The 24,501-nt window shown below is 37.1% G+C and overlaps 1 protein-coding gene across 1 annotated transcript in view; it reads right to left on the bottom strand.

Annotated features, from left to right (window-relative positions):
* LOC136857981 (3'-5' RNA helicase YTHDC2) overlaps positions 1–24,501 on the bottom strand; it is a 587,467-nt gene that overhangs the window by 344,725 nt on the left and 218,241 nt on the right. The window contains exons 12-14 of the mRNA XM_067137136.2: positions 22,061–22,230; positions 14,194–14,321; positions 13,981–14,115 (exon numbers count right to left, since the gene is read on the bottom strand). Of these exons, the coding sequence (XP_066993237.2) occupies positions 13,981–14,115; positions 14,194–14,321; positions 22,061–22,230 (433 nt within the window). The remainder of the gene's footprint in view (positions 1–13,980; positions 14,116–14,193; positions 14,322–22,060; positions 22,231–24,501) is intronic.

Below are 24,501 nucleotides of genomic sequence, written 5' to 3'. Positions count from 1 at the left end.
GGCTGAAGATGTTGATAATATACGAAACATGTACCACTTTTGACCATTAAAAATTGCCTTAAGCAATCATTGTATCGACTAGGTGGAAAATAAATACTTAATTGTGAATCTATTGTAGTGCGATACGGACCATGAAGCTGATTTTATGTAATAATAATCTGGCTGTATGTGGAAACTATTATTGCTGATGTATGCCAACAACGCGGTGGTGATAGACCAGCTACAAGCGATAGTGACACTGGAGATGGAGATAATGACTTGAATCTTGAAACACCTGAACTGAGTGAAGTGTTAAGTGCAATCGATGTGTGTAGATGTTACATCAGTGCGAAAAATTGTAGTGAAAATGCTTTGAATTCATTGCAAAAGTTTGCAAAAGGAGGTTTATACTCTTAATGCAAGAAAAAAGAAACAAGCCAAACTATCTGATTTCTTTATGGCCGGACTAAGTTCAAAATAATATTTTCTGTCTTAATGTATTTATTATTTGCAAGGATTTACACATGTAGGTCTATTCTATTTGTTTTCCAGTAAATATGTGATGTATTCCATAAGTCTGATTTCTAAGTAATTCAGAGTTACAAGTAGTTTTTTCTCTTCCCCTTAATACATGTATAAGTCAGGTTCAACTGTATATATGTTTCATTGATTGGGAAAAAGCGTTTGACAGAGTGAACTGGTGCATTCTGATGACGATTCTGAAAGATATTGGTGTAGACTGGAAAGATAGAAGACTGATTAAAAAGCTGTATAAGAATCAGAAGGTGATGCTTAAGAGTAGATGAATATGAAACAGAAGAAGTGGGTATCAGAAGAGGAGCGAGACAGAGATGTTGCTCTATTCAATATACAGGGTGGCGCACAAAATGTCATACATTGGAAATGTTTTAGAAAATGTGTAAACCTGGCCTCACAACCACGTCCTTTCGTGAACAGAAACCTTATTTCATGCGTAATCTGACAGGCAGCACCACGTGTCGCGCACGCATACCGGCTGCCAGTTATAACAGCTTGGCGGACAAAGGGAGATCGGCGCGTGAAGAGAAGGTTAAGATAGTGTTGTCGGACCCAGGAAAGGTTTCGTGTTTATTTCCGTACTCGGTGGGCTCCTTGCCGACAGACTGTATACAGACTGGCCAGGCAATTTGAAACAGAAGGCAACATACTGGAAAGAAAACGGCCCCATCTCAAACCGGTCTGCTCACCGCAGAATGTTGCTGCTAGAGAGCGGCTGTGGCTCGGAGCCCCTCCAAATCCACCAGAACTGCATGTGTTCAGCTGGGCATCTCTCGTCGGTCAATTCAGAGAATACTGCAGTCTGATCTTGACGTGTTTCCATACAAAATGACAACAGGTCATAAACTAAAGGCGCTTGACAAGCAACGGCGAGTACAGTTTGCTACATGGGCTATTGCAGAAGGTGATCCCGTATTGCACAAAACATGGCTCAGTGATAAGGCACACGTCTATCTCAGTGGTGCAGTGAACAAAGAGAATGACCGGTTTCGGACGAAAGAACGGCCTGATATTGTGCATGACGTTGAGAGAGAGAGAGAGAGCGAGAGAGAGAGTGTGTGTGTCCGCGCTCTGCAATTTCCAGTCATGGAATTATTGGGCCAATCTTTTTCAGTGACACAGTCAATAGTGCGCATTACTTGGACATGTTGACAAACAGTTTCCTTCCAGAACTCTTTGCATCACAACTACCAATAGACACACAATGGTTCATGCATGATGGAGCTCGTCCGCACACAGCAAATGTTGTTCAGGACTTCCTGAATTAACATTTCGGGCGCCGTGTGATGTCCCATCGATATCCTGAACATTTTCAGATCGGCTCAATCTGGCCACCGCATAGCCCCGATCTCAATCCCTGCGACTTCTTCCTGTGGGGTTATTTGAAGGAGACCACCTACCACCATAAACCAGAAAATGTACAGTAATTGCAAGCGGCCATTGTGACTTTCTTCAGAGGGTTGAGTGAGGACTTGTGTTGTAGAGTGATCACGAACATGCAAGTTCGTCTCGAAGCTGTTGTACACCGAGAAGTTGGACATATTGAACATGCCCTGCACACAGACTAACCATGCACATGTCAGTGAATGTTGTAACGTCATTTTGTATTCAATATGTTGTATATACATTTTCTATAAACAATTTCCAGTGTATGACATTTCGTGCACCACCCTGTATATGCCGCAAAACTGTTACAGAAGGCCCTGGAAAAAGCAAGAGGCATTGTAGTGGGAGGAGAACCAATAGAGACCATAAAATACGCAGATGATGTGGCGGTATTAGCTGAATGAGATAAAGCTACGCAAGTCATGTTGGAAAATATTGAGAGAGTGGGCAAAGAGTTCAGAATGAAGATAAACACTAGGAAGGCTAAGGTGATGAGAACAGGAAAGGAGGAGATTGCTGTTAATGTAACACTAGAGGGGAAGAAATTGGAACAAGTCATTCAGATACTTGGGAAGTTTGTTGACATGGAATAGAAGCTGTACAGAAGAAATATGAAGCAGAATATCTATGGGAAAAGAAGCCTTCGAAAAGGTGAGAAGGCTTTTGACATCTAAGGTAATCCGTATTGATTTAAGAAAGAGATTTGTAAACTATTTTGTGTGTAGTGTCGTATGGAGCTGAAAAGTGAACATTAAGAAACAAAGTATTTGGAAAGTTTTGAAATATGGTTGTGGAGAAGAATGGAAAAAGTGAAGTGGACAGATAAAGTGAGAAATGATGAAGTGCTAAGAAAAGCAGGAGAAAAGAGACACCTGATGAAAACGGTAAGGAAGAGGACCATATCCTGGATGGGTCACATACTACGAAGAAATTGTCTTCAACAGAGGGTGATGGAGGGAAAAATAGATGGAGGAAAAGGAAGAAGGTTTGGAATGTTAACAGACGTCAAACAAGGGAGAAGCTATGAACAACTGAAGCAAGATGCTCAGGGCAGAGAATCATGGAGGCTGTCCAGTTGATACCTGTCTCAAGACAGATTCACAGGAGAAGAAGAAGAAGAAGAAGAAGAAGAAGAAGAAGAAGAAGAAGAAGAAGAAGAAGAAGAAGAAGAAGAAGAAGAAGGAGAAGGAGAAAGATGGTGGTGGTGATGATGATTGTTTTAAGAGGAAGTACAACTAGGCAACCATCCTCTATATACCACTAATCAGAGAGAAAAATGGAAGGGATCCGACACTTCGGAAAATGAAGATATCGGTCAAAGAAAGACAAGGGCCACGAAGGGCATGAAAACGAAAGACTCCCTAGCCCTCGCAAACCTAATAGCGTCGGGGTCGGAAAAGAACAAGAGTTGACCAAGAGAGGTCAGATAGAAAAGATGAAAGTGAGGAGCTGGCACAAGTAAGTGGAAGCAATGCCAGGACTCAGCTAAGGGCCCCGTGGTCGACAACCCACGCTTCAAAGTTCAGAGCCCCTGGGGCGAAGAAGAAGAAAAACAAGAATACTTCACCATTTCCATTTTCTTTCATAATGGAGTGGAATTGTTTTAATTTTTAACATATAAAACCTGCCAGAGTTCACTGACACCACACAATTTAGGTCCGCCACTTCTAGGGTTTGATCAAAGTATTTTCCAACAAATGAGCACCTTAAAATATACACTGAGGAAGGGGAAGAATTACTGCATTATAACTTTCAAGCATGGTGATAACTACTATTTCTGATGAAATTATCACGATTCAGTGGAGGCTAAACTGGAAAACATTCAAGGATAGTGTCTGCCCTATAAATATGCATATTACACACTAACCAGAAAAAAATGTTACACAATATCTACCACAAAAATATTTAACTACTGAAAGTTTCAAGAGTTCTCTTTATTCTCATCACAAATTAAATTAGTTTGCAATTTACAAATCAGACACTTCCAACCAATTACATCCAGCAAAATACGCACTTATATGCACAGGAGAGAAAAAAATAAATAAAAAGGCCAAGCAATAGTTAAGTCCTGCACAGTACTATCAAAAATTCAACATGGCAAAACTTCAATAACTTGAGAAAAATATATAGTTTTAATCCCCTTATCAATGTGTGACACTATAATACGAAAAGATTTCATGAAAAAATAGTGGACATGTTTCAGCTCTTGGAGCTATTGACAGCACATAAACCCTACAAACACTTAAGATATATATTTTTCTCAACTTATATAGACCTAGTCAATACGGATCAATATGAATATGATTACTTATAATTAAAAACTTAAATATCTATAACTGAAAAGATTTCCCGTCTGTCAAATCTAATGTAGGATTAAAAAATTAGAAAATAGTGGAAAGAAGAAAAGACTGAATAACAGATTAGATCTGAAAAATAATTCATTTAATTAAAAACAGAATGCCACTTTTTTTCCCCTAACAATTTACTTTACATCGCATCACCGAGAGAGATAAGTGTTATGGCAATAATGAGATAGGAAAAGGGTTAGGAGTGGGAAGGAAGCAGCTATAGCCTTAATTAAGGTACAGCCCCAACATTTGCCTGGTGTAAAAATAGGAAACCACGGAAAACCATATTCAATGCTGCCGACAGTGGGGTTTGAACCCGAATGCAAGCTCACTGCTGTGCTACCCTGACTGCATGGCCAACCCACTTGGTAACAGAATGACAAGTTTCATTCCTGAAGGAACATCAGATTCTATCAAATCACACTTAACTTTATTATTATAATTATTTTATTTCTCTTTTATTTTTTATTTTATTTAGGAAGTGATGAATATTATGAACAAATGAAAATACCAAGCATGTTTTTTAAGTAAGTAGCCTATAGATGTACGCACTGAGCGGGCATGCTCTGAACGGCGATCAAAGCGCTACAGCGGCCATATTTAAAAACTATATTTGCTTTTAAAATATGTTTTGTATATTTGTCAAAATTCTATGTACACGATTGTGGAAATATCTGAACTTTTATTGTGCTTTCTCTTCCCTCAGTGGTCCAACTATGACTGACCCATGTGGACCTTGCATCTCGCTAGCTGGCTTGTTTTCTGGTAACTTTACGTTACGTTGTGCTCCGGCGACATCAGCTTTTATGGAAATAATCTTGTAGTGTCATTTGTTTTTGGTGTATTTATTAATTTAATTTACTAATGCTCATTAGATATCCTCTAAAGCATTTCCAAACCAATTTAAAGTAAGACTGCAAGTACATTTCTGTAAAAGCTGATGATGTCACTGAAGCATGATGTAACGGAAAGTTACCAGTAGCCTAAAGCCAGCTGGTGAGACACCAGAGTCCACGTGAGACAGTCCAATGTGGGCCAATTAGGAGAGAGGAAGCACAATAGGAGTGTCGTTAGGAAGGTGTACACAGAATTTTTAACATGAATGTTTTACGCTTGTTCATAATATTCATCACTTCCTAAAAAAAAAATTAAAAATTACAAAAATTAAAAGTGTGATTTGATCGAATCTATGATGTTCTTTCAAGAACAAAACATGTCACTCTGTTTTTAGTTAAATGTTAACTACTTCAGATATAATCTGTTATTAAAAGTTTTCTTATTCAGGTATTTTCTACTTCAAACCTTCAAACAGACTGGCAAACTTTACAGTTACAGATTAACTATGTCAAAACTGAAATGAAATGGCTTCCACAAAAAGAAGAAACTTACAATATCCCAACCATACGTGTTCAGAGATGCTGGACACTGTATGGGAGCTAATGATGGATCTGTTGGGAACAACAAGCCTTTCGGCTGAGGACTCACCAAACAAGAACATGTAATTACAGCCAGTTTAACATTCTATTGCCAAGAAAATAGGTGATGTTCATGATTACTTCAGTGTTGCAGTGTTACAAGGTATGCATAGTTAAAATAATGTTGCATATAGAAAGAGAGGGACATGAAAAGAAACACAAAGTAAGATAAATACAATGGCAGTTCAGTGTGGGAAGAGGGAGCAACAGAAAGAGGGGAAAAGAATAATATCCATATTTTCATATACTGCTGTCTTCACAATATTTTCTCATTAATCACAGTTCTTCTACATCCCATTCTTTTCAGCCTCTCACAAGCTTGTTTCTGCTTCACAGCAGAAGATATTTTTGGTCCTACGTTCCAAGTCTTTTAACACCTGTATACATCATCTTGTTTTTTTGCCTTTTCCTATCTTTCTGCTTATCCAAAATTTGCTTAGTTGAGAGCGAAGATCAATTGCGTTGCTCCCTCAACAAGTGTTGAAGTCTGTCCTGGGGAAGCTGCATATTGCATAGCTCTTTTTCGTAGTCAGGATTGGAAAATTGCACGACAGATAACATCTTCAGCTGTTATAGCTTCACATTAAATCTGAATAGCCTGTCCTCCTGTAAAAAATCACTCAGAGGCCTTATTTTAATTGAATATTGAAGGATGAACATTCAGAAGTATCCTCTCAGACCTCTCATCCAGCCCTTGACCAATAGCACCAAGGCCATCCAGCTTGATGACTAAATGGTTAGCGTGTTGGCCTTTGGTCCATGAAGTCCTAGGTTAGACTACCAGCCAGATCGAGGATTTTAACCTTCACTGGTTAATTCCGATGGCCCAGGAGCTGGGCATGTGTGTCGTCTTCAACATTAGAATTCATCCTAACAGAAGTGCAGGGCGCCCATAAAGCATCAACTCAAAAAGACCTGCACCAGGCCTCTCCAGAAGCCACATGCCATTATTATTAGCACCATGGCCAACTCGTAAAATGCCGAGCTCTACACATCTTTTGCACGTTTGGTGGTGGAAAATATTCTACGGCTGTAATTTTATCAATAGAGACGTAAACCTCGCTCTCCTTGACAATCAGACCTACAAATTCAAGACATTTCAGCATCAACCTACATTATTTGTTATTAATTTGTAGCCCTTATGTTACTAGGCATTTCTAGTACCCCTTTCAATCTTTCCAAGACCAGATCATTAGTTTTCACAGTGATAAGGTAATCCATGTGCAAACTGCTTTTACTTTTCAAGTTCCATTTACATCCATCAAACCACCGATTATTCTTTAATTATTTCTCATTTTCTCTCTAATCTAAAAAAACAAATAAACTGAAAATGTATATCAGTTCATCAATGGATACTTGAGTGGTATAGCCCATTTTTGTTCCATATTCTTCTGAACTATCACTGAACTCAAAACCGTGTAAAACAAGTATCTCTATAAGTAGCCTTGAGACTCGACTACTAATCTATGCCTGCTAGTGTTAGGATGATGATAGTCTACTAATTTATGCAATGCTAAAACTACAGAGTGCAACTTCAGTTTATCTTTCACCAAAAGAATCAGGGTTTATATTTCCATTTGCTTTTCCTTCTTCCTGGAAGTTCATCACTTACATGATACTGTTGATTTAATTTCTTTCCATTTCCCTTGAAGTATGGCAACCATTCCATTACTTGCAGCAAATACAGTAGAGATAATACGCGACACTGAGCGAGATATCGAGTGACAGCTACTGGAGCTCACTCTAGCGGATAGACCTGAACAGTACTGATTCTCTCATAAGAGCACGTGTATTTTTGTGTGAAGTTTTTGGTGTTATTTATGCGTTTTCAGTGAGTTGACATAAATAAATAGTAGTGTGTGTCATTCCTTGATATCTCCTCTCAACATGAGGGGAAAGGTATGTGCTGTGTTTGGCTGCAGTAATTACGAAGTAAAGAAAAATGCGCGGTCGTTCTTCAGGTTCCCTCGTGACAAGAACGTGTAAGTAATATTGTGTTTGCATATATATTCTTCCAGTGACAGATTTTTATAGTACTTCATGATCTTCTGACCTGCTCGACCCATATTTTAACTGGCATAAAATGTAATACGCATATTTTATTCTATAGTGCAGCAGTTAACCTTCAATACCGATGTGTTGTTGTAGGTGTGATCTGTGGGTTTTGAAATGTCACAGAAGCGATCTGGATAAGGTGTACAAGAAAGAAGGGACGTTACGCTTATATAAGAATAAGCCAGAATCAGCGACTTTAGAAATCCTCGACAATACAGCCAAGGACATGTTACATTGTACGTAAATATTCCTTAAAGCATCACTATCGACAACATTTTCATACTTTTCTTTCTTTATCCCTCTTCTCAGATTAAAGTCGGGATTTTATAGATTATCTTTCTGTTAGTAGGCTTCATGTTAGGAGGAAAATTGTCCAGCTATTAAATGTTAATTCATTGCATCATATGTGTAAGGAATGTGCCGATATTTTTATTGACAAGTGTCTTAATGTGATGATACAATGTTTTTAAATGAGAAAAAAGACAAATCCAACCGTAAGAGTTCAGGCAGGAATGCTAAAGCTAAAAAAAGTAATGCATAAATGAAAGATCAAGCCATTTCACACCAGTCCATTTCACTTCTTGTTTATATGTCTAATTTCAACCTTTTAAATAATTCTTCGTTCATTTATCCAGAACTGCTTTAGCAACTTCGAAGTTAATATCTCAATAACACTTTCTTTCTAGACGTAATTTATTTATCCATTTCCGTATATACATTTCCATTGATATTTGAATTTAGCGCGATTTGTTCAGGTCAAGTCACTAGGAGCGCCACCGTCGAATTGTCTCCCATTTTAGCAAGGCGAAATTCGTAAATGTCGCGTATTATCTCTACTGTATTTGCTTGCAGATTGCTCACTTTCATTGTGATTAATCCAGTCCAGTCCTGAGATGGTGATCCATGCATTTGTTTGATTTTTTAAATGTACTGGGGATGTTCAACAGAATTTTTGGACCAAGTATGGTAAGGAGCCACCAAGCAAAAAAATCTGTAAAACCAGTAGTTTCAAAAATGAGTAAGTACAGGCAGCCTGCATGCTGAGAAGTAGCTGTCCTCATGAATGAAGAGTACTTGGGACAAGTATGTGACACATTCACATGAAGCCCAAAGAAATCGGTGAATTCAGCATTCCGTGAACCAAAGGCTGGTCATGTCTGTGTGGACAGTTTTATATAAGAAACAGATTACGAGGCTATACAAATTACAGCTATAACATAAGCTGTGAAAAGCTGACAAAGGTAAGTGCTTCCAGTTTTGTTTTCAGTTGCAATAGCATCCCCCTCGCAAATTGGTTATCAGCAATGAATCAATATTTCACATAAACAAGCATAAGTGTCGAATTTGGGGCACCCACAGGCTAACGGAAATGATCAAATATGAATGTGATTATCCAAAGGTGAATGTTATCTGCACTGTGTCGTGCCAAAAACTTTAACAGGTTTTTCTTCTTCGCCGAAGCCTAGGAGACTGAACATTCCTAAGCGGACATGTTGCAGCTATGGCTGATGTCTCAAATGCAGGAAGATTCCAAGAATGTTCTCTTCCATCAGGAAATTTCAGAAAAGGATATTACAAAATGTTTCTTTAATTACTCAAAAAGGATAGTCTCACAAATGTTCTAGATGTAGTGGCAACAATGAATGTACAGCTTGCATGGCTGCTGCTAAGTGGTTACAAGGAGCCAATGGGAAGATAGAGAAAATAAATTGTTCCACTGAATTTGTTCTCAACATGTCAAGGGATAAGTGCACAAAGTGGGACCAGTATGTGAACAACTTTTAGAGTGTGTTAATATTTATCAGTGGGACATCCATACTATACCATTTGAAATTCTAATGAGCATTACATTATACAGAAAAGATGGGGCAAAACCAAATGGATGGTGAGGAAGAGAGAGAAGTCAAAGAATAAACAGCCCGTCTAAGAGGAATATTGAGGACTAGCAACCTTCAACACCAACAATGAAAAACTATACAGTAAGTGCACTTGGTAGCAATCATTATGATCACAGTTACATCGATGGTATAAGCTCAATACACAGTTTCTCAAGCCTCAAAGTACACGCAGTTAAATCTAACAACACTTGCACTGTTATACAAGGAAGAATGTCTAAAGGGCCTTGTACTGGCACATGCTCGCAACATATGAAGCAGTGACCTGACACGTTGCTTGAGGGGAGTAACTCATACGATGACAGACTGTAAGAATCTGAAGATAACACTAGACAGAGGATAAACATGGTTTGAATCCAATGTACAGTAAAACCGTATTTATCTGGACTAATTGGGGCTGAGAAATGTCTGGATTGGCGAAAATCCGGATTAACTGAAATGAAAAGAAACAATGGCATTTTCGTGAAGAAAAGAATGGTTCAATAACATAATGACAGTACCTTGTGTTGATAAGTTATAAATTGGTTTCCTTTGGTTTGAAGTAACTGTGTATCTTTCTTCGTGGCTTGTTGCTCATCTCCTTTACAATAAGTCCACGCAAATGTCTCGTTTGATTATAACATGCTGATATTTCCTTTTTTTTCACTCTGCTGAAAAACATCAATTACACAATTAATATTTTGTTTAATCTCACTTAATTTTATTTTTTGTTGTGAACCAATATCACTCTCCTCACCTTCAGATGCACTATCTTCAATCTTGCTTATACTACACAAAATTTCATCTTCATTCATCACTTGGTAGCCTGGATCCCGTTCATCGTTGTCAAGCCAGTCCTTGGTCTCTTCTTCTGCGATGGATTTCTCACCTTTGGTACGTGCTTTGTGACAGTCCTTGAATTCAATTTCACTGTTAAGTTCAACATTGTTGTCATGTAGGCCTAAGAGTTTGTCCCATGCATTGGACAGTGTAGATGACACTACGTCGTTCACTGCTGATGCAAAATTAAAAATCATTGACCTGAAGTTGTATGATTTCATATTTTGTAGTGTGTTTTCTCCTCATTTGTCTTCAATATCAACTTCTTCAACTTTGTAGACTTCAGAAAGGAATCTCTTTCTGTATGACCTCTTTGCAGTGTATATCTCGCCCTGCTCCATCGATTGGATTAGCGAAGTTGTGTTAGGTGGCAAGAATAGACATTTAATCTTTCCATCCTTACTACACAGGTTTTTTGTGTCAGGATGAGCAGATGCATTATCCAACAGGATTATAGCTTTTACCTCACTCTGGGATGTATCCAATTGATGACTTCTTATTTCAGGCATGGAATAGTTGTGGAACCAATTTGATGTGATTTCTGAAGTAAACCAGGCATTTTTGGAGTTGACATAATGTACAGACAAGGATATGCACTTAATCTTTCCCCAGACATCTTTCTGTTCACAATGTTGTGGCGTTTGCAAAATCTGAATAGCTAACCAGAGCTAGATGAAAATCTATTTACGCCAAGTTGTTTTGCCAGTCGTTGGGATGCAGCTTGAATTTCTACACCTCTCGCTGCTATTCCACTTGCATAATGCTTGATCTAACTTTTGTTCTGCTGGTGGTCGCATTTGTTTCATCTGACAGGTTTCTTTATTCACAATACATGTCAAAGCAAATGTCTGTAATTCAAATTGTTTCTTCCGTGTGTTGGAAACTGTTTTTTTGGCAATCCCAAATTCCACACATATACAGTAAAACCTTGTTAATTCAAAGTCATTGATACTCAAAAATCGGACTTCGAATTACGTGATTTCGAATTAACCGCCAATTCGCAATTCAGAATACCAACCCTTGACGCGTTACAAAATATTCTAAGGCCCGTTACTGCATGCAGTTAACCTTGATTCACAGTTTATACCTTTCAAATGCCATGAAAAAAAGAACTATTTCCAAAACGTATCCAAGAAGGTGCATTTACAGTATTCAAATAATGCACTCGGATATCTGACTGCTAAACATAACCTCACGCAACGAAAGAAAGGGGAAAAAAAGCACGATTCAAAGATGTCTCCCATGTGCAAGTGCTTTATTAATTGGATTACTATACTGTATGCATTTAGATGCCTTGTATTTACACAGAAAGTAACTGATGCCCTTAAAATCGAACTTTTCTATGACACTATCCTTGTACGATTTCCCGCCATGGCACTTTTCTCGTACTTCAGAAATGTAAACACTTGCCGCGTCACAAAGTATTGTAAGATCCATTAATACATGTAATCACCTCGATTCACAGATTAAACCTTCCAAATGCCATGGAAAAAACTATTTCCGAAATGTATTCAACAAGGTGCATTTACAAGGTTCAAATAATGCACTTGCATAAATCACTGACAAACATAACCTCACGCAACGAAAGAAAAAATATCGCACAATTCAAAGACGAGGATAAATTATGCCGGTTCCCCTGTGCAAATGCATTATTTTTTGGATTTCTGTACTGTTTGCATTTTTATTATAGATGCTTTGTACTGGCATGGAAAGTGCCCGACGCTCTTAAAACATTGTGGCTTATCAAACTTTTCTATGACGAGCGGATAAAGTATCTCGCTTCCATGTGCATTGCAACGCACTACTATGACCCCCATACGATTTTCCGGCTGGCAATTTCTTCTTTAAAACCATAAGACCGTTTGGGCTCGCATTAAAATAAAGCAATGCAGTTTCACCGGCAATGACAATATTGTTCGGTGCCTACGAATTTATTATACGAGCCACGTTTTTTCGTCAACTGTCGGTATCGCCAGTGTTCGCGGATTCTTTTTCCCCGCACACTGCCTGTTGCGTGATATGACGGCGTTCCTTAAAAGGTTGAATTCCGATTTCATTCAACTTAGCAATCATGAAGCGCACTGTAGACCCACCGAAGTGAGTGTAAGTGCGGAAAGCTACCCCTCCTAGTTCCGGAAAGCGCGTTCTATTATGACGCGGAGCGGATAAATTTCGAGTTGAAATTACTCTGTAACATACTATTATTTTAAAATGTAAAGACAGATTCGAATTAAAAGTCTGAATTTCGGTAATGGGGCCGACATTGTACTTCGAATTACGAATTATCAGTATTTTGAATTAAACAATTGAAATAAGATGCAAAACTGTATCTCATGTTTCCAGGAACGAAAGTTTCTTCGAATTAGGCGGGATTTTGAATTAACCGATTTCAAATTATCGAGGTTCTACTGTAGTAGTAACATTAGCCCCATTTCCTAAACGTTCAATCTCTCTCAACATTTCATGTAAAGAAAGAGTTTTATGCTCAAGTTTTCCCGACGTTAACAGTGGTTTGCTAAGTGACATAATGCACTAGTCAAGTGTTAACTGAACAACTAAGATGAAGTCAGACAAACTACAGTAGCAAGTAGGAAGGATCCTCGACCCCCTGTTCTTAGGTGGTGGTGAGAGTGACAATCAGTCCACAGGGCAACAATCCTCATTAGTGAGTACTACATCGCAGTGGTAACACAGACAAGTGCATTCTTCCATCTCTTTCTTTTCAAGCTGCCACTACCTGCCAATGAATGATCGATAAATCGGAAAATGGTAACCGGTTTTGAGAAATATGGCATCGAACAAAAGGCAACCCATCTTGACTGATTTGGTGTAAGACGTCTTCATCATTTCATTGTACAGTAGCCAACTTTCCAGAAACAAAAACTCCATTTTGTGAAACTAAGACATCATTTTGCGGTAATTCGTTGTAGAATTATATGTTTATAAAATTATTTTTATTTATTTACTGGATTTACTTTTTAAGCCCGTTCGAATTAAGCGATATCCGGATTAACGGGGTCTGGATAAATGCGGTTAGTTGGAGGGAAAAGGAAAAAAGAGAGAGATTAGAAGCAGCAAGAATGTGGCTGTGGAAAAGTATCACCAGTACATCTTTGACAAAAATGAAAAGTAATGATCAGATTCACATAGTTCAACAACAAAATGTCAACTGGACAGAACAAGGAGTAAAAGCAATGGGTCATTTCATCAGATTTCCTTTGCAATGCCTTTGAAGGGAAAGTAGGAGGAAAACAGAAGAAGATGATCAAGAATTCGAAAAGATCTACAGGTGTTATATCGAGTTAGAACTGCTGAAGGGAATGGTTGCAATAATAAGGCTAAGAGCAATAATGAATGAATGAATGAATGAATATTTTCAACAAGATTTTGGAGCATTTAACAAAAAATGATTGTTCATTCTACCCATATGACTGATCAGTATGACCTATTATTCCACATAATAGACATTAAACATAATACACTTACCTCTTTCACTTTTCCCGTATCAATTACAAATACAACATCATCAATTGTGATACTTGTTTCTGCAATATTTGTAGACAGAATAATTTTTCGAACTCCTGGAGGAGCTGGACGGAACACACGTTTCTGATCACCAGTCTGGATGAACAAGAATACAAGATTAACACTGGAATGTATGAAGCTGACATAATCAATTTAAAGTAGCCAAGAACTGACCTGCATGTTGGAATGAAGAACATAAAGTGAATATTTGCAGGCATCATTTAAACGTTTATCTTCAGCCAAGATCCTCTCACGAAGTGTGACTATATCATCATAGCCGGGTAAGAAAACCAAGATTGCACCTGTAAATGAATTAACAGTTGCAATATGAGCGATCTAGATTCATAACCAACATGATTACTCATAATCATTAACACCTATAAATGATTTCATGGTGATTCCATGCTAACAGTCATATACATAGGATAGTGACTTCAGTCATTCTTAAAAATATTATCACTATGAATCTTCATAAATGATTTATTTATATAAAACATCTGTGGTTGTTAGTTCATTTTTAGGACAGTTCTAATAAAAATGTAATCTACTGGCACACCAGAGTACAAAAAATTGTTAAAAAATATGCCATTCTTCTTCAGTGTCTTCCGAGTCTCCAGAAGCACAAAAATATAACACTTAGAACACTACAAAATAGCTGTATAAAAAAATAATAATAAATTTAAAAAAATATTTTGTAGGTACCTTGTAGTGTTCTACTGTACATACTGTATTTTAACACATGGAAAAATTTAAAGGTTATATTGCGAGTACAAATAAGAACAAAACTGTAATTAAAAATAATTAATGTACTCAATTTATCATCACGTCAGAGCACTTGATACATATTTCAAGAACTCTCATCCTGTGTGACCATTCTCTGTGCAGCTCATATACAGTTCAGAATCATCATACCACATAGTAGAGGGGAACACGAAATGTGCCTCTCCAAAGAATTGTTGACTCTTTATATTAGCAATTGGGCATTCCCTGGGCAACAGGAGTGTTCCGACTAGACTTTTCACACCAGAAACACTTCATTACATTTCTTTTCAGAACCACAGTTATTAATCTCTTAACAATCAAGGCTTATAACTAGCAAAAGAAGAGCTCCTACAAGACCTATGCAGGCAGCATCAGTGTCAAATATAATGTGCATACAGGAAACACATGGAAGCAGTTCAATATGCAGGCCAAAAATGAATGGGATGCATCTTGCTGTTGAAAAACCCCATCATAAGCACGAAAGTGTCATCCTTGTCCATCCAGACGACCAAGTCCCATCTACAGCACTAATTGAGGAGAACATCATCAAAGATCTCATTGCAGAAATTGCTAACTGCATTATTAAATCATTATATGAACCACCAGGAACTGAATTTACTGTCAAGAAACCATCCAATTTCCATTTTCCAGAATTAGCATATGCAGACGGCGATTAGCGATTTCAACTACCATAGCAGCATTTGAGGCTATGATATGAAAAGGAGAGCGCAAATCACCTCAGTCTAATTCACAATGCAAAACTACCTGCATCATTTAACAGTGGTAGGTGTAAACGAGGCTACAACGCAGACCTCGTATTTAGTAGCAGTAGTATCAGCCAAGAAAGCATGAAAACTGTCTGTTCACCAATACCAAACACACAGTACAGATCAATAATATGTGAAATACAAGCTGCAAGTTAGACCTCAGAAAGTCTCTTTCTGCAAGAGGTACAATTTCAAGAAGGCAGACTGGTCAAAATTAGCAAACTTGCTAGACACAACTGTGTCTACTATAGGAGCAACACCACAATCTTAGAACACCTTTACTGTAACAGTAAAGAAATGTTCCAGAATGTGCATTCCTCATTGCTATCCTGCTTACAGAATACAAGACTTTATTCAAAGATAATCTTTAGGGCGGAATGACGGTTGAAGCTGGAAAACAACTTACTTCATTTATAAGAGAGTTTAAAAGGCATCATTGGATCAGAACTATACAATATCTATATCTGATGAGACAGTCATAAGTCTCTACTGCTACCTATCTGTCTGAATAAGAAAACAGCTGACATGAAGAGAACAAACGACAAGTAAGAAAGTTCCATTAAAAACAATCACACACTTACCCAACTATCCATCGTCATTTGCACTAACGATGTATGTTTCATGTGAGGATTAATCTTTTATAACCACAAATACATACACATCATAAACTGAATTATGCATGGAGACTATTATTATGAGAAAAAATAAATTCCTTAGGAATAAGTAACAGCCCATTGATGAAACCAAATATGGAAACGTTTCAATTAACCACACCTATAAAAATGCTTTGAGAAAAAGCAAGTAATGGGAATATTTTCCACTTCAGAGCAATTTTATTCATAAATACTTGAGAGGGAATTGAAACAGAACGTTAACTTAAATAAGTGGTAATGTGATTTATAAGCACAGTCCTAGGAAAGGTAGATACTGCATACAGGAAAATCAAGGAAACCTTTGGAGAAAAGAAAACTGGGTGAATGAATGTATGAGCTCAGATAGAAAACCACTTCTAGGGAAAGAAGACAAGGCAGAAAGATGGCAGGAACATATCCAAGAGTTGTATTAAGGTAAAGCCGTAGATGATGCAGTTCTAGAACAAGAAGAAGCTGTTGATGCTGATGAAATGGCAGACCCAATTTTGAGGTCAGAATTTGACAGAGCTTTGAGAGACCTAAATAGGAACAAGGCATCTGGAATTGATGACATTCCCTCTGAATTAGACTGCCTTAGGATAAACCAGCATGGCGACGTTATTCCATTTAGTGTGTAAAATCTATGAGACAGAAGAAGTGCCATCCGATTTTCGACAGAATGTTGCTATACCTATTCCCAAGAAAGCCGGTGTTGGCAAGTTTCAAAACTAAAACACCATTAGTTAAATATCTCACGCCTACAAAATTTTAACACGTATTACTTACAGAAGAATGGAAAGACAAGTTGAAACTGAGTTGGGAGAAGATCAACTTGGCTTCAGAATAAATGTAGGAACACTTGCAGCAATCCTGATTTTACATCTGTTCTTAGAAGATCGAATTAAGAAACACAAGCCCACAAACAAGGCATTTGTAGATCTTGAAAAGGCATTTGATAATGTTGATTGGACAAAATCATTTGAGATTCTGAAGGTGATCAGGATCAGATACCGAGAACAAAGAATTATCTACAAACTGTATAAAAATCAGTCTGAAGTTATAAGAATCGAAAAAGAAGCAGCAATCCAGAAAGGAGCGAGGCAAGGTTTATACAGATCAGGCATTAAAGGAAATAAAAGAGAAATTTGGGAAGGGAATCACAATCCAAGGAGAGGAAATCAAAACCCTGAGATATGCTGATGATACTGTTATTTTATCTGAAACTGCAGATGATCTGGAGAAATTGCTGAATGGAATGGACAGAGTCCTGAGTAAGGAGTACAAGATAAAAATAAATAAGTCCAAAACAAAAGTACTGGAGTGCAGTCGAACAAAGTAAGGTGTTGCAGGAAATATTAAATTAGGAAATGAAGTCTTCAAGGACGTAGATGAATATTGTTACTTGGCTAGTAAAAGAACTAACAATGGTAGAAGTAAGGAGGGCATGAAATGCAGACTAGCACAAGCAAAGAAAGGCTTTCTTAAGAAAAGAAATTTGCTCACTTCGAACATTGATATGGGAATTAGATGTTTTAGTGTGGAGTGTGGCATTGTATGGAAGTGAAACATGGACAATAACTTGCTCAGAAAGAAAGAGAATAGAAGATTTTCAAATGTTGTATTACAGAAGAATGCTGAAGGTGAGATGGTTAGATTGAATCACGAATGAAGAGATACTGAATGAATTGATGAGAGGAGATGGATTTGGCTAAATTTGACCAGAAGAAGAGATAGAATGATAGGACATCTCTTAAGACACCCAGGACTTGCGCAGTTGGTTTTTGAGGGAAGTGTAGGCGGTATGAATGGCAGGGGTAGAGCAAGGTATGAATGCCTTAAAGTTATATGTAATATTTAATTTGTTTTAAACTTTCTCTTTGGGTGTTTACCAGTGCATGGGTCGATACCGGTAAGTTACTTTGGTTATCTCGCTATGATGTAAGTACTCATTTTATTATTTTTCTTCTGTTCATGTAATTTTATCTTTGTCATTTAATTTATTTTGTGTGCTTCTTGTGGTGTGATTTTCTGGGCAGTATTCTCAAACCTGTACGCCGTTTGTGGGCCATGTTTGTACCATGTGAATGCTATGCTATTGTTTGACCAGTAACTTTGAAATTTGATTTGGATTTTCTAAATTTTATTTGGTGCACGTGTTTTGCTATTTAAAATTTTTTGGCGAATCGTTGCTATGTAATTCTTGCCCTGTTGGTGTTAATTTTCATTTTGTCATTCCGTTCTGGATTAATTGATTTTCATCCCATTGGTTTAGACTCCGTAATGACCGTGTGTTGACCTATGCGCTGCGTAATCACCATTTGTCACCCTTAATTTCTTCTTCTTAGTTAATATACTATTTTATTTATTATCATTAATAATAATTAATTTTAGCCCAGTAAAGTCTAAGTCTCCCTTTTATATTAATAGCTTTCATTTAATTAGAACTTCATATTAAGTACCAGATTTCTGTTCCTATACATACAGAAGTAAATTATGGAATGTACAAAATTTTAAGTTGTTTTAATTTCAAGTTGGTAATTTTAAAATGTAACATTCTCAAAAAATTGTTCATTTAACATATATTGTTTTGTGGGGTTTTAGGCAATTTCTCCGTGGAGGGTTTTCTGATGTTCGCTATTTTATCTTAACTTCACATTGTCATATTATCTTATCTCTTCCTTGTCCAATTACATAACTGTGGCATTGTTGTTTTATCTTGGGATTTCTTCTTGTTCTTGCATGGTGTTGCTAATATTATGATTAATTGTTCATCTTGATGGAAGATCGTGTTTGACCCTCCGTGTGTGTTGACGCCTTGGGTTACTGTGCCTACCTTCTTCTCTAACTTATTGACGATGGGTTTTTAATTTGTTCCCTTTCTAATTTGTTGGATTTTAGTTTTTATTATTTGTGTCTGATCTCTGTTTTGTAATATTGGGCTGGTTGTGTGTTAAATATTTTGGGTACATTAATTTCGTGTGATAATTTATGGAACTATGTTTCCAAACATATTTCTGGTACGTGATTATTCCACTAAGGATTGTCCTAAGCCACTCACGGTTACTCAGTCTACTATTCGTCCTGCATTTTCTGTTTCCAAAATCTGATTTAATTTTTTTTTTTTTTTTAAGGATTTGAAAGGATAAAAGTTTAAGTTAGTTTAAGGAGCTCCTTACACATAGTTTGTTTAGTAACCAAAAAAATATTTATTTTTAAAACTACTATGTTTATTGGTTCATTTTGCAAAGATTTTATTATATTATTACAGATCTGTACACTTATATTTTAAAATTTTTCTTTCATTTTACAATGAAATTGAAAGATTTTCAAATTTCCATTTATTTACCAAAATAGATTGATTTTAAAATTTTCATTTAATGTAATATTTTATCTTAATTATAACTTCATTTCTTTGAAAATTGGTGTTAATTTTTTGGATGCCTGACTCAGCATTTCCCGGGGATCTTAGCCTCTTGTTTTTTTTTTAATGGGATGGGCTCACAGCGCAGATTCTTGCTTGCACTGATGCATGGTAAGTTGTTCACCTGAAGTGCTGTTTTGTATTATTGTTTTGTCCTTCTATCATTGTCGTGCACGTTACCCTATGGCGATGTCAGCGTAGCGTCATTCTTTGTCATGTCTGGGTCGTGTTGCAGCACGGTAAACCATGATCGTGGTATGCATTGTAAGGTCTTTATTCATGAAGACACGACAGGATAAACATTGAAATGCTGAGTGGGCAGCACCAATTCTCCTATCCACATCTTGTGAGCAGTTAATATTTGTGGAGAGGATACTTCCTACCTGGTCCAGTGGAGCATCCGCAATGAAGATATTGAAAGCTAGGAGGTTCAACCCAGGTGCAGGCTGTGCGAGTACTTTGGTTTTTCTGAACATAAAAGGAGAGACCAAAACGATCGCAACCGCTCTTCAAACAAGTGATGGACTGTTGTAGCTCAACAGGGGTGAGAGCAGGTGCGGCAGCGTCATCTGCATATTGCAATTCCGTAACGCAGAAAATTGTAGTAAGCTTCTGGTAGGGAAGTCTAGTCAGACTGAACAGTGCCCCATCGAAGTGATATCTGACCTTTACATCCTGGTTGTCTGGAGATGTTCCTTAAAGCATGGCAATTAGATAAAGAGCGAAAAGTGTTGGCGCAAGCACACATCCCTGTTTCAATCCATGAGTAATAAGAAATGGATCAGAGATAATATTTTGATAAAAGATTATTATTATTATTATTATTATCATCATCATCTTTACGTCGCACTGACACAGATAGGTCTTATGGCGATGATGGGACAGGAAAGACCTAGAATGGGAAGGGAGCGGCTGTGGCCTTAAGGTACAGCCCCAGCATTTGCCTGGTGTGAACATGGGAAACCACGGAAAACCATCTTCAGCGCTGCCGACAGTGAGGTTATCTGAAAGATCAGTCAGACTTCTGTGATTGTGGGAGCAGCAAACTACCCAACACCTGTATGACTGTCAGTCCTGCCCTGTTCGTTGTACACTTCAAGACTTGATTCAAGCCACTGAAGACGGAATTTCTGTTGCCCATTTCTGGGCAGACATTGTGTGAAACATGTTTTGTGACATAAAATGTACTTTGTTTTATTTGTATATAATACCTTATTTATATTTTAAGTTTTTCAACACTCTGACACGAAATAAATAAATAAATAAATAAATAAATAAATAAATAAATAAATAAATAAATAAATAAATAAATAAATAAATAAATAAATAAATAAATTTATTATTATTATTATTATTATTATTATTATTATTATTATTATTATTATTATTCATGTGTTATCATGAAGAGCCTTAACCAGATCTACAAAATGCTGTAGACAGCCAAAGTGTTTCAGTACTATCCACATAGCTGGCCTCGTGACTGAGTCAAAAGCCTTTTCCAGGTCATAGAAAACTAGGTATAAAGGAATCTGTTGCTCTCTGCATTTTTCCTGGATTTGCCTTGCGCAAAAGATGTTATCTGTTGTGCCTCTGGACATTCAAAAACTGTACTGCGACTTAGGTAGAATCCTCTCGGAAATAATCTGTAGGCGATTTAGCAAATTTCAGCAAGAATTTTACCTGCTATAGATAGTAATGACATACTCCGATAGTTGCCACAAACACTATGATCACCTTTTCTGAAAAGTGTAACGATAGTGAAATTTTTAACGCCGCCAGGTATTTCACAGGTTTTCCATATTAAGAGGATTAGCGTATGAAGGCTGGTCTTTAGAGACAGGCCTCCACTTTGAATCAGTTCCAGAGGAATGTTATCTGGGCCAGAAGCCTTACCAGGTTTCAGTTTACTTACAGCAGCATTGAATTCCTTGAATGCTGGTGGGTGACCCATCCAAGGTTGTTGGTGATGTAAAGGCACCTCGTAATTATCACAATATAATTTTAAAACGAATTATGGTTGTACACGAAGATGCTTTGTTTATCAGCGAGACAAGACACATTCTGTTTTATTCTGTTCTCATTTCTTCAACCTTTTTAACACCTCTATGTTATTTTTTAAAATAAATAAATAAATAAATAAATAAATAAATAAATAAATAAATAAATAAATAAATAAATAAATAAATAAATAAATAAATAAATAAATAAATAAATAAATAAAAATGCCTCCATACAGTAGCTGAGGCTATCCAGTTACTCATAAATAATTATGTTACTTATTTTTCCTACTAACTACTTTTATGGTTTTTGGAGAAGCAGAGGAGCCTGAATTTTATCTTGCAGGAGTTCTTTAATGTGCCAGTAAATCTATCAAGCTGTTGTTGTTGTCATTATTATTATTATTATTATTATTATTATTATTATTATTAATTATTGCAACCAATACCATTATAACATACCTTTCTCAGGTGAGGTGTGAATGTTTACAAGTAGAACCATAAGTAGATCCATATCTATTGTATCATCATTGAAGCAGTGCTGATAGAGATCCAAGAGTTCTCTCTCTTCTTCATCCATTTCCACACCAGGTGATACAGGAAGCAACTCAGAGGACACATTTTCCGTACACCTACACAACAAAAACAACTTAATCAACACACATGAACAAATAAAAATTAATATTGCTACTTGCTTAACGGCTCACTGACACAGATAGGTCTTATGGCGACAATGGGACAGGAAAGGCCTGGAATGGGAAGGAAGCGGCCGTGGCCTTAATTAAGGTACAGCCCCAGCATTTACAATAGAGTAAATTAATGTATTATTTTGGTCTACTTTTTCAATACAAAATGTAAATAGTTTAAATTACATAAATGATTAGGGCCTAGTTTCAACCTAGTAATAGGTCATCGTCAGCATAAAGCAAAATTAAAACACAAATAACGACGAAATTAAACAATGTAAAGACACGTATGGTCTCGTAAAAGTACATACCATGTGAGATATTGTGCAGTACAATATTTTGGGTGCATTAATTTCATGTGATAATTTACGGAACTATGTTTCCAAACATATTTCTGGTATGTGATTCTTCCACTAAGGATTGTCCTAAGCCACTCACGGTTACTCAGTCGGTTACATATTGATGAAGTTTTAATTTTAGTTGTTTGCTACAGCCTATCAGAGTTTGATATACAGTGAAACCTTGTTAGTACATTGCTCATTAACACACTTTTCCCGCTTGGCACGTCATACATTTGAAGCCCAAACGCCCATCGTATTGAATCTGTATAAAAAAATACCTCAATGAACAAGTCACGATTTTTCACCTTTACCAGTTAGTATGATCATATATTCGCCAGACCTGAAAATGTTCTTTGTCATCCGTTGTGTATGGAATGTGATTTCCAACAGAGATAAGAGACCTCGCCATGGGTCGGTCGGAGAAAGTTGCACGATTAGAGGAAATGACCTTGAATTCTCAAACACAAGAGTATATTGCACCTTCGAGGGGCAAGCTGTTACTTTAGGTGAAGTTGAGTTTTGCATCACTGATTGACAGCAAAGACTTTACATTAGAACAAAAGAGGACAGTGCTAAGTTAAAGCACAGTAATAAATCCCACTGTGGCTAGGAGCACTGAATTCAGTTTTCATATTTTGTTTTCAAAGCTCTCCTGTTGACATATATGACTTATGTTTGGGAGTCACCCAAAATTATGTATCACAGAAGTTTAACTCTAGCAACCATGCAGCCATTGGTGGATGGTCATGACCGAGAGAAATATCTACGATCATTTGATTTTCTCAGAGGGAAAAGTGGTTTATTTTTCATTCTATGTTGTATGGAAGGGCCTTTGTTGTCAGCGAGATTGCTGAATAATCCAGTGCACTTGTAGCCTATTTCGTATTCCAATCAGAAGTTAGAAATTTATTTATTCAAAATCATTCTTTCCAACTTTGGAAACTCTCCTTCGCGCACTCGTTTTCTTTTTCCATTTCTATTTTGCTTTTACGCATTTTCAATTTTGTCTCGGTTTCCCACAACAGTGTTCAAAGTAAAAGGTGCTAGTTTTAAAATTCGCTTAAGATGTGTATTCCTATCTACTTCTTGAAGGATTTTAATTTTTTCTTCATTAGTGAGAGGTTTCACGATCCTTTTCTTATCCATAGCTAGGCTATCACAAGACAGATACTGTGATACCGTACCATGCTACTGAACTTCTCACGATTATCCTATTAGTCCGTAAGTAGGCTGTCAGGAACAAATAATCACTTAACTTTTTTTTTACCACTCAACACAATAAATTGAAGGTAATGCCAATAACTGTTCTTGTGATAAGATGATTTAAATCAGTGTAGTACGACTGAAGTTAAGTCTTTGGTGCAGCAAAAGCAGATCTTCGACAGGTCATTTGTGTGTGCTGTTAAGTAATAAGGCTTCCATATGCTGCAGGCCTATCCCATTAAAAAGTTATGTAAAGATGCAGGCAATGGTAAAGCGGAGTACCATTCATACAAAAATACAAACTGCTAGTTTGACCATGGCCCTCTACTATGACCGCTAATACGCCTTCTCATTCGCCCAGTCACACATGTAAATGAGCAAACACGGCGTAGTTACCAGTTCAGGCGCTTGGAGCGCTGAGAAGCTGGCATTAGTCTGCTTGAAGAGGCACGCTCAGAGATCATTGCTAAGAGTGCTGATGTAATTTGACCCTGAGTTTACCTTATCTGGCTAGTTTCTTTGGTCATGAAGCATTTTAATGTGTATGTACTTAATACTGTTTACTGCTGTGTGCCTTTATGTAAGATGAAAAGCAGATCAGGAAGTGGGATATTGTTTCATGAATTTCCTCTCAACGAGCAACAATGTCGCGAATGGCTAAATGTTATTTCAA

The sequence above is a fragment of the Anabrus simplex genome, chromosome 1, assembly GCF_040414725.1.
Source record: "Anabrus simplex isolate iqAnaSimp1 chromosome 1, ASM4041472v1, whole genome shotgun sequence".
Taxonomy (NCBI): Eukaryota; Metazoa; Arthropoda; class Insecta; order Orthoptera; family Tettigoniidae; genus Anabrus; species Anabrus simplex.
Note: the sequence above shows the minus strand (reverse complement) of the source record. Positions and strands in the feature narration are given on the sequence as shown.